General features: G+C 37.7%; 1 protein-coding gene across 1 annotated transcript in view; it reads left to right on the top strand.

Moving 5' to 3' along the window:
- The first annotated feature begins 68 nt into the window (after positions 1-68).
- Positions 69-17,475, top strand: part of LOC110373021 (inositol polyphosphate-4-phosphatase type I A) — a 30,245-nt gene continuing 12,838 nt past the window's right edge. Inside the window, exons 1-13 of the mRNA XM_049838838.2 lie at positions 69-515; positions 4,740-4,895; positions 5,424-5,615; positions 6,790-6,941; positions 7,159-7,320; positions 7,683-8,038; positions 8,343-8,533; positions 8,857-9,013; positions 11,494-11,684; positions 12,397-12,512; positions 13,359-13,781; positions 15,806-15,968; positions 16,506-16,690. Coding sequence (XP_049694795.2) covers positions 398-515; positions 4,740-4,895; positions 5,424-5,615; positions 6,790-6,941; positions 7,159-7,320; positions 7,683-8,038; positions 8,343-8,533; positions 8,857-9,013; positions 11,494-11,684; positions 12,397-12,512; positions 13,359-13,781; positions 15,806-15,968; positions 16,506-16,690 — 2,562 coding nt within the window. The 5' untranslated portion in view covers positions 69-397. The remainder of the gene's footprint in view (positions 516-4,739; positions 4,896-5,423; positions 5,616-6,789; positions 6,942-7,158; positions 7,321-7,682; positions 8,039-8,342; positions 8,534-8,856; positions 9,014-11,493; positions 11,685-12,396; positions 12,513-13,358; positions 13,782-15,805; positions 15,969-16,505; positions 16,691-17,475) is intronic.

Below are 17,475 nucleotides of genomic sequence, written 5' to 3'. Positions count from 1 at the left end.
TGGCGAGTGGGGTGCCGGCTTTATTTTTGTTCCAAGCATAGACAGACCATGCACTTTGCCAGTTTTTTTAGTTATCTGTGGTATCTCGGGGAACATCACAGTAGTGGTGGTGGGGAACATTTTGTAACTAAAAACTCAAAAGTCAAATCGGGGACAAAATTGCAGTTACAGGAGAAAATTAAATAAATATCAAAAGATACGGCCAACAAAATGTTGCAGAAGTATCCTCTAAGCGTATAGAATTCCTACCCTCAGTTGCCTGTAGGGCGTTACCGTTGGTGTTTACTTCACAGAATCTAAATTCTGTATACACACTACCACCTTGAATTGATACTGATTTTGAAAAAATTAAGCTAAAATTGAATGTATGATGCTATTTTTGTACTAGCTTATAAATATGAGATACAATAAACAAGAATTAGCTGCACTAGCATCTCAAACGTCGCAGAACTTCGATCGGGAAGGGGTGTTGGTGCTCAAAGAAAGACAGGATGGCTTCTTCAGAAGATCTGAAGGTGAGTTCACAATTGTTATAGTCTTTAATAAATTATTTACATTTCTTTTACAAGATACTTTTACCAACATGAATAATCGTTAATATATGTAGGTAATACTAGATTTCTTGTACAATGTACAAGTTTACTATAAAGAAATACATGCCCTTTATGTTAATGTCTTATTAAAGTCATCTTGAAGAATGTCCTTGACATTTGAGCCATTGTAGGAGGTAATCACAGGATCTACTTAGCTAATTAAAAAAAAAAAACTTGAATTTCAAAATATCATAATAATGATGTGAGCTACATACCATTGACAATATACAACTTAATTAGTATAGTTCTACTTATATTTGAAGCCATGTCTAAATACTAAAAATAAAAGTTAGTTGTGCATATATTCTAGTGTGCCATACAAGATTAATTTATTATTGTGTGTCTATTACTTTTGCAAGGCTATTGTAGTAAGTCCTTTGTGTCAGTAAGTAATTATCCATACATTCCATGCATAATACAAGGTACTTATCTACCTGGCTAATATTATCTGATGTTTACTAATGGATAAAAGCTCTAAATAAAACCTAAAAAAAGCTATAAAAATATATTTTTATTTGACATCACCATACACATGCTGAGCACAAGTCATAAGCTTGCAGCATCAAGTGCAAGTAGTAGAAGCCCTTTGTACTGCTAGTTAAACACGTTACATGATATACAATGCAGTTTTGAAAGCATTTCACACTTACCCCAAAAGGGCAAGGGGATGATGATTACTTATTTTTACTTGTGCAGCTGCATTTGTCCTCTATCATGTTTCTCTATCTGACGTCATCTCAAAGCTCAATGTGTAGTATTATGTAAATATTCCTCTGTTCATGGCAAGTTCCGCTGGTGGAACAAGAACAAATACAGTAAAACATAAACAAAGAAGGCATAAGAGAACAGATAAAACAATTTTTAAAGGACAATGCCAGGGTGTGGGCTCAAAGTTTGCCCAGCAGTGGGAGTAGTTCCAGCTGGTTCCATAGTGCACTCTGAACACGAAATCCAAATATTTTTGAAATCGGTCCCAGAGGTCCCGAGAAAAACCGGTTCAAATGTTCTCCATAGATAGTCACTTAACAAAGCCTGAGCCATTTGCCCAGTAGTGAAAGTGGTCGAAATAGGTTCTTTACAGCACTGTTAACACGAAATCCAAATATTTTGGAAATCGGTCCCAGAGGTCCCGAAAAAAACCGGTTCCAATGTTAGCCAGCCATTGTTAGCAAGCCATTTTAAGCAGCCACAAACCTAACAACCTCTTTTCTTGAAATAACATTCAGATAGTTAGTGGTTTCACTGTTAACAGGATAAAAAAACAGAAATAGACGTTTAAAGGTAATTGTTGTTTCTCTTGCTTTTCAGCCTCTATCTACCACAATCAATCCTAAGTTCGAGTAGCGTCATGCAATTAATATCCGTAATGGCAATGGAAAAATCTTATCAAGACGAATAAAATAAGCTCAAACACGAGGTAGTAAATAGATACCCTTGAGGAGTTCCCTCGTCTCACTGTCGTCTCCATCGTCAGGTCAGGTCTTAACCTCCACAGTTTTGTGGTGTCGGAGACATATACCCGAATTACAAGTTTTTATTCGATATGTGCTTACAATTCGAGAGTTCCCTATTGTTTTAAGGTTTCTATCACCAGACCCTGGACCCTGGAACTATTTGGAAAGTAAATCCTTTTAAACAATAAAATGATTATTTAAATCGGTTGGTAAACGACGGAGTTTTGCACGTACTTACGTAAAAATAATACAAACGAACTGAGAAACTCCTCCATTTTTTGAAGTCGGTAAAAAAAATCTCGTTCAATACCTCGTATTTGTCGATTAATATTATAATGCATTTCAATCAAGGTAATAAAAGTGCAATAGTTAAAAGTTCGTAAGCATATTTTTCGTAATATTGAATAAGAGTCAAACCAGTTTTTCTCAGGACTCCTGGGATAGATTTCGAAATATTTCGGTTTGGGACCTATTATAAGCCTATGGAACATAATACACTATGCAGTTACTGTGGGCAACTCTTGAGCCCAACTTCCATATAAAGAATAGCATTGTCCTTTAGGAAAACCTACAAAGCGATTTTGGCCCTACTTGGGAATAGAACCCAAAACCTCGACCACAGCAGCTGCTCTTGCGACCACTAGACTAATGAGGCAGTCCATTATTATTATTTTACTATATAATTTGTAAAAGTAAAATTCCTAAAAATCTGCAAATTAAAGAACACATTATAAAGAGGATGTATCATATGTGGTTAGAACAAACTCATGTTCGACATGTTATATCAAGGCCCTGTAAAGTAAATAATCAGCATACGTTTATTTCTATTGCTTAAACAAACGTGCCGCACAAATAAACATTCCCCTCACACACACTTGCACGCCAAGTATGCAGAATTTGTTTGTTTAGCTGGTTTAGCTCTTGAGTAAATCAGGGCAACGTGATATTGTCATAAACCTTACATAATGCATATTTTTTTACGATAGTCTGATTCTTATTTTTTTTTATTCTGAAACAAGCATAGGCTAAGTGTTTTCTCAAAGCTTCAGTTTTTGTCATGGAATTATAGTGACCATTTGCCCAAGAGGCTTAATATTGTCTCCTAGCATCTCTCCTAGCACAGTAATTTCTTACACAAACAACTTTGGCCCAGGCTCTAAGTCTGAGAATAATCTGAGAAGCGAGAACTCTTTCGTAGCTCTGCAGAAACAAATGAAAAAACTTTCTTAAACAGTGAGGCAGAAGTTATTAAGTTTTGTTATCTTCATGGCGGTTTTCACTCTCCGTATTATGTGAATTATTGTTAAAATATAAAACCAAACAATTTTGGCAGCCACACTATGATTCTATGCATCGTTCCAAACTGTATTACAATACGAGTATCACGTCGTGTGGTCATACATATTAATTTCGCATTACAAGCACAATAGTTGGCGTCATCGACAATTTTATGCCCATGTTTAGAAAAAAATGTTGTTCTCATTTTGTTTCTTTTTAAGAAAAATCTGTAACATTTGTTGCACGAATAGACTACATAGACTATCTTCTTCCCAACGCTCGTTTTTAGCAGATGCTCATGTACCTAACTCGAAATTCATCTCGAAATTCTCGATATCAGCGAGCTCGTTATGTTTATCTTGTTTTTATTACTTTCCCAATTTATTAGGAAGCAGAGATTTTCCTGTCTATCCCCTTCCAATAAGAAAAGGGATACAATATTTTTTTTCAAAATTCTACATCCCATTTATCCCCACTATATCGCATTTCGCGGAAAACAACTAATTACGTGTGATAAGTGGGAGAATAGCTTCCTGTTTTCATGCGTTATAATAATCAGCTAACGCTGAGCAAACCTTAAACAAAACACGTGAATCGATCTGCCCTTATCTAAAAGAAGCAATTAAGAGTATGTCTAATGTTTATCCGTATTCGTACAAATGATGACTTACATATTATGAATCGTAGGCGTCACAAAGATTAATTATGTCTTGAATCGCGATTGTTTTAACTGGATTGTAGGCGCTGTATCTCAGGATGTGAAGGAACTATTTTAATGTTTCTTATGTTAATAAGAATATCCGTTTTTCATTGGTTTACCGTCATCCGACGTCACGTAGGTACTAGGTTATAAATCTCGGTTTTATCTCGTACAATATACCTAATTAAGATTTTTTGACGATTGATGTCTCTAGCATCCAAAATCTTTAAATATCTAAACAAACATATTGCAAACAGATGTGAAGCATATTTGGCCTTGATTTAAGAAGTAATTGTAACCCTTTTTGTTTCGTCAGATTATATAAAGGCTAGCTGTTTCTCGCAGTTTCACCCGCGTCCCGGGGGAACTTTTTCCAGTAGGTACTGGGATAAAATATAAAATTCCGTGTCTATTTTCATCCGGGTACTTTACATTTTTTTTTAATCTGTTCAGTAGTTATAGAGCCCGGGTACAAACAAACAAAGGATAGGTTTTGTCATAAAAAGGACTGTTACTCTTGCTAAGGCTTTTCTCCTAGTGTTTCCCACAAGAAGATACAAAACCTCATTGTGTGAATTGCATCAATAGCAATGAGGTGAAATGCGGAAAATTTTTGGTGTACACGCGAATAGATAACCGAATAAATAATTTGGTGTACACACATTTAACGAGTCACCCGAACTAGCTTCTTTATAGAATTTTCTATTGTTCCAGGTTGTTCCGTACGATGGTTTCGTCTGAGAGGCAATCTCCTGTTCTACCTGAAGGGACCAGAGCCATGGTACGAGCCCATGGGTGTCATAGTACTAGGTCATCATCAGATCAAAGTGCAATCTCAAGACGAAAATGGACATTGGCCTTTTCAAATAAGTGAGTAGTCCTGGAACACAGAGCTCCGGCTTGTACACGAAGTTTTAGAGACAGTAGTACTCACTGACAAAACTCAATCATTCACTTATGCGCAAAAGCGTTGACTGCATGGCTCCGATGGTTCATAATAAAATACCAAAACGGAAAGAATTAGGTACCCCTATTTGAATTTAAAAAGAACAGACACAAACTTCTATTGAAAAAAACCTACTACAATATATGCGAATTTCTTAAATTTCTCATTATTGCCTTCCATAGAAACAATCTAATGTTTTTTGCAAACAAGAGAATTATTATCTCCATCAGAGAATATACATATATAGAAGAGAATGTACTTCCTATGGAGAATTCTACTACCTACCTACCTACCTACTTTTGGAAAGGGCAACTAGAGTCAAAGTTATTTATATTTTTGACGTTCATAAGTGCTAGTAAATCAATAGTGAAATAGAATGATATTACTTTGACTTTGTTGGCTAGATAAAACTGTTAGATTGGTATGTAAAACAAGTTGTTACTTTATTCCAGTTTGGGAGAACGGCGTGTGTTACAAAATGGCGACGTTCCACGAGTCGGAGCGCACACTGTGGCTGAAGGCCATCGAGCTGGCGCCTTACGACAACATCCAGGCTCAAGCCGACGCGCTGAGGGAAAGACTGAACAAAATCAGGCCCAACTTAGATATAGCTACTTATAGACTGCAGAAAGGAATTGTGACTGGTAAGATTTTTTAAACTAGCGATTCATATTGGCATCATCATCATCGTCTCCCGAACCTTTTTCCCATCTATGTTGGGGTCAGCTTCCAGTCTAACCGAATTCAGCTGAGTACAAATGTTTTACACGCGACTGCCTGTCTGACCTCTTCGACTCAGTTACCTATGTTCTCATTAATCACTACTTATTGGTGAAAACCACATGAAAATCCGTCCGGTAATTCTAGTTTCACCAGAGACTGACGCATCAAAGGACTTGTTTTATAATATGTAGTGATTACGATATGTACGTGGGGGCATAAAATAGACACGTGTATGCATAAAGCAGGAAGTACTCAACGAAGCTATTTTTACATAATACTGGAGTAATAAAAACAGTTGTGAACATCCTAGTAATATACCTCCGGTTACATAAGTATCTGTATAAGCAGTTTATGTGTGAATGTGACGTCATTGATAAAGTGACTATATCTACTAACTATATTACCAAAAACAGCATGCATTGAGCTCGCGCAAAAAGGTTGCTGTTTCGCGGACATTTACAAGACTCGCAATGTGTTATTGTATGTTAAAGCGATTCGAAAAGAGCGAGAAGAAACATCTCATCATAAATATAAAATAGCTTAGCAAAAAACCAGTCTCTTGAAAATTAAAATGGTCCCAAAATGATTATTCCTTCTGTTTCCTTTTTCTTATATTCCCATCCACCCGTTATATTAACATGAGATAGCTGTATCCCATGGAGTACAAAATTACTAGCGGAGGTGCCATAACGCAAAAATCATTGAGAGATGTCTCAACCCGAACGCAACGAGGCGTTCGGGTTCATTGAGACTTTACTTGTAACATATCGTTTTAGCCATGGCCACCGTACGAATTTGACCTAGGAGAAGGCGCCAGACCTGCCTGCATTATAGCATCTCCGCTCATTTTTTCTCACTCCGTGCTGTTTCCCAATAAAGTCATTATAAATCAATTAAATAAAACTGCTTTCACGGATTTCATCGTGGTTATATTAATATTATTAATCCCGGCAATTCGGATCCTTTACAGCATCCATGGTAACAGACAGACTCGGTGGGTTGTCGGGGATTAATATGTCCGTATGAGCAGTTTTATTTAAATGTTTATTGTTCGCGTAAGTGTCAAAAATGTTCATAAGACAATATTTCCGTCAGATATGAATGAAGTGCCGCTATGCGAGCTAGCGTTGTCGTGCGACAATCTTCTGTGCGACACGCTGGGCAGGCCGCCGTCGCCGGTCGTCGTCATCTACGTCAAATACGACAAAGGGCTCTGCGTTAGATATGGTGCTACTGAAATCGTTGAGGTAAACTATTTAATCTTGTTTAAATCATCATCATTATGCCTATTAGTAATTAGCCTATTACATCCATTTTCCGTTTTCAATGTCAATATTTAAACGAAAAACAACGGATGGATCGGTTGTAGTAATCCGCAACAATTGCAGGCCCCACTCAGGTTTTCCGTTCCCTACGATCTGTAGCAGTAAACTTAATATTAACATTAAAATAATGTGTTTCCAGACATGCAGTAACCCGTGTTTCTCGAAGACCATTCTGTTCCGCGCTAGTGACGGGCTCACGGGGTCGGCGTTGGTTCGCATTGTGGTCTATGACGTCAAAGAGCGCGTGTCTGAAACCGCAGTACCTATGGGATATACCTCCATGCTGCTTAGTACAATACAGGTCACTATTAACAACTATAACAATTTTGTCTTAAATGTGGTGTCCTATATTACTGTTGGAGGCTTTGACAGAACTGAATCAAGCTTTATTCTTCATGTGTTTGTGTGTTACAAGGAGCTACTGCCTATCTGACCTCAACCCAGTTACCCGGGCAACCCAGTACTCCTTGGTAAGACTGGTTGTCAGACAAACTGGCTTCTTAAATAAAAAGACCTGCCCAGTGTTTTAGAAACATTGGGACGAACTTTTTACTTTGTTTAAATACCTACCTACTTGACTTAAGTGATAACAATTAAAAATGATTTTAATATGAATGATGCAAGTTTAAATCTATAAAAACTAAAGTACATTTTAATCAACAGGAAGCCCAAAGAATGCGCGTAGCACTTATAACACGGGACCAGAAAACAGTCGGCTTCGTCACAATAAATGGATGGAGTCTAGAACCTTCTTACATCGGCACGAGCCCTAGTCACACAAACGATAGAAACAGCATAGATATACCTCAAAAAGTGCTGTGTCACCGGCGATCACAGTCTTTGCCACCAAGATTAGGCCTGAAGTTAAAGTTCCCGTCGTATGGCAGTTTGTTAAAGCAGAATTTTGTGAATAGCCATCAAGTCACGTATAGATTCCATTCAGGGTTGGGCGGCGATATCACGGTGCACGAAATTATGGCTGAACCCAAACTGTGTTTCACGATGCCGATACAACTGTTGTAAGTATCAGATTATTTGTTGTCTGTTTGAGCCTCCGGTGCTAGTCTCCTTATTCAATCTGTTCCTTTAAATGTCCTCAAAACCGTTCACCGACATTATTTATGTTATTGTGTCTTACTTATCGTGTTTTTCAAACAAATCTTTAAAATGTCAGTTTCAGTGAAGATTACAAAAATTATCGATTTTAAAAATAACAGCTCACCGTTTTGGCAAGACTAAAATCGAACCATATTTTTTTATGATAGCAAAGCCAGTATGTACGTCTATAATATTCAAGCAATAACTTAACCTTTATATTTCCAGAGATATCTACATTCAGCGAGAAAAAGAGCTTTTAGAAGAACTGCTGTCCGTAGGCGAGATCTGTGGCCAATGGCAATCAAGACAACTGGACCTGGTCAGCACTCACGTATCGTTACTGAAGCACTACTGTCACTCGCGGAGATGTATGCTTAATATGGAGAGTCAGCATTTTAAAGCCAGCAGCAGAAAAGGTAAGATTTTTCAGTGCTAATATATAAAGAGTAAGGATTTGACTGACAAAATGACTAGCGGAGACGTGATAATGCAAAATCTAAGAAAGTAGTTACTAGTTCGGGCGATTATTCGGATATTATTTTCTAAATAACATCATCATTTCCAAATCAATCAAATTAAGCTTGGTTTTGATTTGACGATGGCATCTCCGCTATCTTTCCTTCCTGCGTGGTTTGGTAATAGTTTTACTGTCCATGTTAATTACAGACATAGTAACATAGGTGAAGGTAATAAAAGCTTGTAAAACAAATATAATGAAAGTATGATTAACTGGTTACAGATGACCCGAGCTTAGAATTCGCTCCGATAAACCTGCATTTACAACGCATGTGGGTGCATAATGACACACTCAATAAGACCGGCTTCCATGACATCGTGACGGCCGGCGCTTTCGCCGCGCACACGCATAAGGCTGAACGAACGGGGGGATTGATAAGGTAAAGTCTACACCAACTGCTTTTCCCAATAGTCTATTTTTATTTTATTTGAAAGGAATAACAAACGGCAGTATATTACACAGTAGGCATACAATATAGATAGAGCTTATAATAATCTATCTACCTATTGCTTGGCTTACTAGGGTTTTAATATTATTTATTAGGTAATTTTGATATTAGCGCAAAATTGTATTAATTAACAAACTCGAAATTATGAAAAGTTTTTTTCGCTGTTGGGATGCTAAACTCTCCCCGAGTAAAGGCTATATTTTATCCAGGTACAGGAAATAGGTTCTTTAGCACACCGGTGAAACTAGTTCGTAATTCGGGTAGTATGTAATTATATAAAAATTGTAGTTGTATTTGTTCTCTAAAACGTAGATAAAACGGGATATGCCAAATCGAATTTCATAGTTAATCAGTAGACAGTGTATGACCAAGCGTTCCTAACCCTATGCGACCACCAAACGGCTCTGTATTATGATCTAGACACACGGCAGTGTGTCCGCCAAGTTCGAGCAAAAAAGGCGACACACCGGCCGTGGGTTATATTACACGAACCATTTCGGGCCAAATTCGACCCCCCTGTAACTCAAAATCTATTTTATTTACGCATATCAAATTTCTAGTATCTGTTGAGACCCCCTCACTTATCTAAAATACAAAATTTCATTAATATACCTATTGTAGGTCTTGAGATATTGACGTCAGAAAATCGCTATTTTTACTATACACTGATTCACTGATTCACTGATTCACTGACTCACTCATCAAAAACCTAGACCACTTCCAATGGTCGTATTGACTTGAAATTTGGCATGGAGGTAGGTCTTTATGTCAAGGTAAAGGGAAAAATCTGAAAATGGCCAAGTGTGAGTCGGTTTCAAAATAATGAAGGTGTTTTATACCCGGTGTAAATTTATACCCCTAAGGAACTAAAACGAACTAAATTTATCTATATTTATATAATATATCTTCGAATGGTACAAAGGTTTGTATTTAGTCAAAGTAAAGTAAAAATCTGAAAACGGCCAAGTGTGAATCACTTTCGAAAATAACGAATGTGTAACTTTGATCCACGAACATAATATATGATAACATGTCATGTCAGTCAGTTGGTAAATCTAGTCATAGTTAATCTAGTTCATTTCTTTGTAAGAAACGTAGTGCATATTAAAAAATCTAAAAGATAGTATAAATGAGACATTTCTTTAACTAACTTCATCATAAGAAAAAAATAAAATAAACAACCTTACAAAAATAAATAAAATCCCACCCAAAACAAAAATGTGAAAGACTGCCAAGTTCGATAATATGGGAATGCTTCGCCTATACAAGAAGTGAGATCTGAATAAGTACCAAGTTCCATACACATACCTCAGTTAAAAATAGTTACTTTTTAATGATGATTACTTGGCAAGTTTTAATAGAAAATTAAATACTTGATTCATTGCGTTTAGTAGGTTTATAACAAGGTGTATGAAAACTTGCCAAGTAACATCATTAAAAAGTAACTATTTTTAACTGAGGTATGTGTATGGAACTTGGTACTTATTCAGATCTCACTTCTTGTATAGGCGAAGCATTCCCATATTATCGAACTTGGCAGTCTTTCACATTTTTGTTTTGGGTGGGATTAATTCTACGCACGTTAAACATTCAATTACTAGGGCCATTGTTACTTTACGAATGACGCAAGTTGCCAACAGTTATTGTGATCCATTTGCGTCTCTACTTTGTATCCATTTTAATCCACACTACAAAATTGGTAGATAAGTGGCAATATTTATTTATTTAATAACATCGGTGTTGATAGCATTAGCACTGCAACTCAACTGGGTTGTTGTAAATAATGATGTTTAAATATTTAATTTATAGTAAAGTAAGAAGCAGTATTATTGAAGAGTTTATCAACAAGTATACGAAAAATAATGAAATTATCATCCAAATGATTTTCCTGGGGAGGTAGTTCCCAGCAAAAACACATAGTAAGTGGTGAAGGGTAGGCGTTTTGGGGGCTGTCTTTTGTAAAGCTTTGTCGTTCAAAAAGTGCTGTTTTGCAGCCAAGTTTGAATAAATGATTTTGAATTTGAGTTTGAACTACATTGTGCAATCGTGTTCATATACTCTGACCACGTTCATCAGGCCGTGTCAATATGATTTGTCAAACAGATTGATTTATAGATATAGGCCTAGTTTCCCTAGTTACCGATAAAGCGCTAGTTAGTAATCTGATAGTTAATGCTCTCCGTCAGGCTAAAGTATGCTTATAATGTCTGCCGATGGCTATCCGAGGCCTTTGAAACCAAAAGTTATAGTTTATCTGTCAGGAAAGTTCCAGAGACTCTATAAATAACAGTGAAACTGGTCATTACTTTCACAAGGTCCGTTTTAAATGCTAGATGCCGACTGCAACTGCTGACCGCATTTACCGCGGCGCATAAAACGCATGTTAAAGGTTTCCCCCCCCCAATTTCCAGGTTAGTTCAACAAGTGAAAGACATAAACAGTACAAAAGCTGAGCTCAGTTCCATCACCAATAAGATACAGGCGGAGTATGACAACTTGGTAGCTGTCAGGAGGTTACGCGAAGGCGTCTCTGAAGATATGGAGAAAATTATATTGCTGATGCAAGCGAACCAGCATTCTGAAATCGGTGCTGTTCTTGAAGGTAAAATAACAATATTAGCAAGCAGTTTTATAATTAAGAACACTCTCGACTGATATACCTACCTTTAAAAAAAAAATTATTAAAATCGGATCATCCGTTGTAAAATAGTTGTAATTGAAAAAATGATGTTCTTGTGAAGTTAAAATTTAACGAGTGACCTAAATCTGACAAGTCAAGATACATATCAAAATATTTGAAATATAAAAATAAATACTGCAACAGTCAGTAAGATTACATGTTAGAACTCTTTCAACACCTCCGACTCTACCTCCGACTCTGCCGCCGACTCTGCCGCCGACTCTACCTCCGACTCTACCTCCGACTCTACCTCCGACTCTACCTCCGACTCTACCTCCGACTCTACCTCCGACTCTACCTCCGACTCTACCTCCGACTCTACCTCCGACTCTACCTCCGACTCTACCTGCGACTCTACCTCCGACTCTACCTCCGACTCTACCTCCGACTCTACCTCCGACTCTACCTCCGACTCTACCTCCTGCTCTACCACCGACTGTACTTCCTGTTGTAAACTTACATTTTAAAACTCTTTCAACTGCATCTGTATGCAAAACTTACTTCCAGAAGCTTTTCGACTAACTTTTTTTAACCTATAGTGTCATTAAAATCGATACCTTGTTTGCCATGATATTTAAAAAACATGATATCTCAAACTACTTTATTTTTAGATCACTTTTTACGTATATTTCAGGAATTAAAAGTAAAGTGAAGAGTTTACTTGCGCAATGGGAACCAGCTGTAGTTGAAGAATCATTATCATTCATCGGTTGGCCAAAAAATAACCGGAGCGACGAAACTGATCATCAGGTATGTCTTATATATTACTTACCTGTACACGCACCTGTACACAGATTTGACACACTGACTTTGCCGCGTGCCATATTGTTTACATAAAAATAATCCACAGAGTACATTCGTAGTTTTTGGTACATTCAAATGATCCGAGTGAGCTCGAAAAATAGAGCAGAGTCCGAGTCTACTCGGATTAGACGTTGGCGTCCGAGTGCGCTCGGATTACGTGTTTACATGATACGAGTAGCATCCGAGTAGACATCCCAGTGCATTCAGTCTAAGCCAACTCTTACTGTGAAAACCCGGCTTTAGGGGCCCAAATACTGAATAACATAACTTAATTTTATATAAGTACTACCAGCCGTTTTCCCTTGGTTTCACCCGCGTCCCGTGGGAACTACTGCCCATACCAAAATAAATTATAACCTATGTTACTCGCAGATAATGTAGCTTTCTAGAGATGAAATTTTTAAATACGTCCAGTAGTTTTTGGGTTTATCCGTTACAAACAATATTTTGTTGTCTTTAGTATAGATAATATAAAAAGGAAAATATTTTTTAAAGGTTCTTCTAACCTCCAGTGTTGGAACTGTCTTTTAAAAAGCTTTTTGTTTAACTTTAAGATCATTTTAAAATAGGTCGTAGTTTTATTTTAATGATACTCTAAGGAATAGTTTCGAAATGTAACTAAAAGTATTTACATTCCTTAGAGCAACTGAGTGAGCCATTACTATGTTACCTCTCTAAAATACAAATTCTATCGGAAAATCTATTCTATACAGTCTTCATACACTGACTTAATAATATTCTAAGCTAAACATTTCAAACTACAATTTCTAATAAACAAAAACATCTTTACAGACCATGGCAACGATAATGAGGTTAACAGAACAACTGAGCATGTTCGACACCAATTCCGATTACGACACATTCGATGCCTCATCCAGTTCGAGTTCCAAAGAAACTTCTCCCACTGGCGACACCCCTACCCTTTCATCGAGCGTCCCGAACATCTCTGACTACCCAAAAAAGAAACTCCTAGAAACAGAACTACAATTCCATAACGATTACTTCAAGAATGATATTGAGGAGAGAGACCGGGGAGGGTTAAATCATTCCTTTAGATCTGTAAGATTGTCGAAGCCAAAAATGGAGGGCCAAAGTCTGTCTTTTGATTACACGAAGAGACACGGCAGTTTGAGACATGATTTCAAAAGCTCGGCGTCGTTAGAGCAAGTGTCGTATCGATGCTTGATTGATGGCTTGAGAAATGATAAGAGAAAGGTGGGTTATATCATGTTATATTGGTGTTTTAGACTTTGCTGTGCTATCGTTTTTATTCTTAGGTCTACCTTGTCATATTTGACACTTATAGTACTCATTTACGTACGCATTAGAAGCTCGCCACGAGTTTTTCTCCTTGTTGATTCTGGTCCATTTGTTATATTAATTACGTTATGTTTATTACGTTAGAATATTATTTTGCTGTGCTTAATTATATTTCTTTGTGGTAGAATCAATTTTAGCTCAGATTGTTGCCAAAGCAATTGTACTAATGCAATGAATATTTTTTAAGAATTCATGTTATTGTAAATAGTTCCGGATTTTGATTTATTATTTAAGATTTTATTATAGTAATGCGATACTGCGATTCGTTATATTATGCCACTGCCACTTCATAGCACTGCAATTTTTTCTCTGCATATTATTGTAGACATTGTCTTCTTTTGTGCAAATGCTAAGAAAATAAAAATAATTATGCTATTGGCTGCGTTACGTGTCATGCGAGCATCTTATTTTTATGATGAAATAGTTTTGCTGTGGTTATTGTGTATTCCCGAATCATGACTGCCATCCGCGAAGTGCGAGTTTTTGTACTCTTTTTATTTTTTATTTATTTGCAAACGTAATTTTAATACTTTGACATTTAGCATAATTATTCTGCTGCGCTGCATGTCGCGAGTTCGATTCCCTCATGCCACAAGTGAATTGTCCCGGGTCTTAGCGTTGCATGTATGTGTGTAAAATCCAAGTACAGGACATTTTTGGTACTTACAAGTTGTGATGACTTTTCAGTCTAACTGACTGCAACTGAAAATATATTTCACACGGAGCATATATTATATACGCAATTTGAATTAAGCGTCTCGATTACTTCGTCACCGAGTTACGAGGTTTGCCTGCCTCGTTGGTCTGCAAGCGACTACTATGTATGAGGTCTCTGGTTCGATTCCCGGGTCGGGCTGAAATCGCTTCGTGGGTTTTAGAAACTTTCACAAAGCAGCCCGTAGTCTGGAAGTTGGTGATTGACTCACCCGTGCATCGGAGAGCACGTAAATGTCGGTCCTGCGCCTGATCTCTTATCAGTCGTGTCGGATTGCCGTCCCATCGGGTTATGAGAGTGAAGGAATAGGGAGTGCACCTGTGTCTGCGCAAACTATAATATGTCCTGCGCAGCTGGCTGACCTCTCATATGAGAACAGCCGCCGTGACCGAAATCGGTCTTGAACGCCATTATTTTTATAGCTACGTTACAATCATTTAGACTAATGTAATTATAATGTAATTAGGACTCGTTTCGTATATTTTCTTTTATAATTTGCGAATTTATCATGATTATTGACTCGTATTTGCTTTGTTAGACGCATAAATATCAACCTAATGCACAGTTAATGCAACCAGATGAATTTGTTTGCTTGTGCGAATTGTCCTGTTCGAAAAAATACGGTAGTTCGATGTTTGATCACTACACTTCATATTCATATCAGTTAATTGCCGTCCACTGCTGAACGTTGGCCTCCGAGGAATGCCAATCTTTGTGCTGGTTTTAAAAACGAAAATATATGTTGCCCACGCATATCTTATTAGATAGCCGTAAGAGTTGTTAAAGATATATTTGACATCTATGCTCTATATTATGATGTTTTGTACAAATTACTGCCTTGCCCAATGGGGTACAAAAACGAACTATAGATACATCTTGGTACTCATATAAGACATACTATAATATGGGAGGCCTGGGTTGACGAGGTCAGATAGGCAGTCGCTTCTTGTAAAGCACTGGTACCCAGCTGAATCCGGTTAGACTGGAAGCCGACCCCAACATAGTTGGGAAAAAGGCTCGGGGGATGATGATTAATATGGGATGCCTGAGATTTCCTATTTTGATAGGAAATGCTTAAGGGCATTGCAGATGACGTATTGTATGCATATTACACTGACTTTATACAAAATGTATTATATTTTAAAGTCCTCTGAACAAAAGATTGTGTTTACTAAATATTTTTTTAAATAAATATTATTTTTAGACATCAGAATCGAGACGCGAGTCGGGCATGCTCCCGGCGGTCGGCCAACTAGACCAAGCCACGAGGGAGAATAACCTAGCATTCCTGAGAAACGTCGGCACTGTCGTCGAAGACTCGCTCACTTGTCTCGTTGAAGATTTGAACAAGATTGCCACGACTAACGGTAATTGTTTCAACATTATATTAATAACTAGCTGCCGCCAACGGATGGTTTTGTATTTTTAAATTTTTCCTTCTAAAATGTACTAAATTTTGATTCTTACACGCAAACCTATAAATATAAAAAAATAATGCCGTCATTGTTATTTTATCAGTCAAGAACTTATCCAAACTAAATCTGTAGGCTTTGTTTGGACTATTTAGTAGATGGTACATATGAAGTTGTCACGTAATCGGTCGAGCGATCCTTCATTTATCACAATTTTTGTAACAAAATGGTCGATATATATGTAGCGAAGTACTTACCGCAGGCCATATCATCATCATTAAATTAAGGCTGGAAACAGTGCTCGACCGACGGTCAGCGACGTAGCTATATCTGTGCAAGGCTGTGAACGCGCACACAGCTAGGCTGACGGTACGCGCGTGATTTAGTATGTGATTCGGTCGGGACGTACGGTAAGCACCGACCGTCGGCCGAGCACTGTTTCCGGCCTAAGAGCAGCATATAGTATTAATTTATATTTTTTTTATCTTCCAGCGTCGTCAGAGGAAGATCTAGAAAGGGTTAAAGGTCTGATGGACGGCGTAAGGGCGAGTGCAGACGACGCGGCGCGGTGGATGCGGATATCTCACGCGGCTTTGCGGCTTAGATGCGAGTCGCCGCAGTGGGCTCGTGAGCACGCTGCCTTACAGACTAGACGGGATACCTGTTTCTCTCAAGCGGTAAGGTTGATAAGGAATAATTGATTAAAAGGGTCCGTTCAAACAGACTGGGTCGGAGAGCATCGGCGCGCATTTTTCATTTCACACAGACCGGAGCCGATCGGCTGTGCGAGCATTAAAGAACACAATCGGAGCCAAACTTCAAGAAAAAGAACACGATCGGAGCCGGTCGGCTCCTCTTATTATTTCACACCGAGCACCTTTGAGCATTTTTAATGACAAAAGCAGCGCACATCCAAAACCTTACTACAAATACTAAGTAACGTGTTAAGAATTTGCTCTTCTCTCCGAGGCGGTCTGTCTCTAAACGGACCTGAAATTGCTTTTAAACTACATATATTAAAAAAATAACACATTTACTGGTTTTCGCTTATATAAGAAACTGTGGCATTCAGCTAAGAAATAGAAAAAAAAATGTCAAATAGGCCTTTGCAAGCCTTTATAAAAGTGTTGACACTAGTAGCATGGTTCCAAAAAGTAGACCTTATGGAGAAGAGCTGGCAGAAACTCCATAAACAGTCATAGCCGATATCTTTCGTAAGATTACCACAACCAAAATTTCATTAAAATTGGTACATAAAGTTACTGTGGAGTATATAATATTTTCATTGACAACTATTTTTATTGAAATAATAAGAATACAATTTATGATAGTGAAATATTAAAACTAAGTATCAAAATATTCATCCGCATCGCTGTCAGCTGGAGGCACGATTCCAGGCGTGGCTGCATTGCCACGCTGGATGGCAATGCATATCCTTTGGCCGAAGTATAGGCCAGCCCTT

Source organism: Helicoverpa armigera, chromosome 1 (genome assembly GCF_030705265.1).
Source record: "Helicoverpa armigera isolate CAAS_96S chromosome 1, ASM3070526v1, whole genome shotgun sequence".
Taxonomy (NCBI): Eukaryota; Metazoa; Arthropoda; class Insecta; order Lepidoptera; family Noctuidae; genus Helicoverpa; species Helicoverpa armigera.
This window is presented reverse-complemented; position numbering and strand designations above follow the sequence as displayed.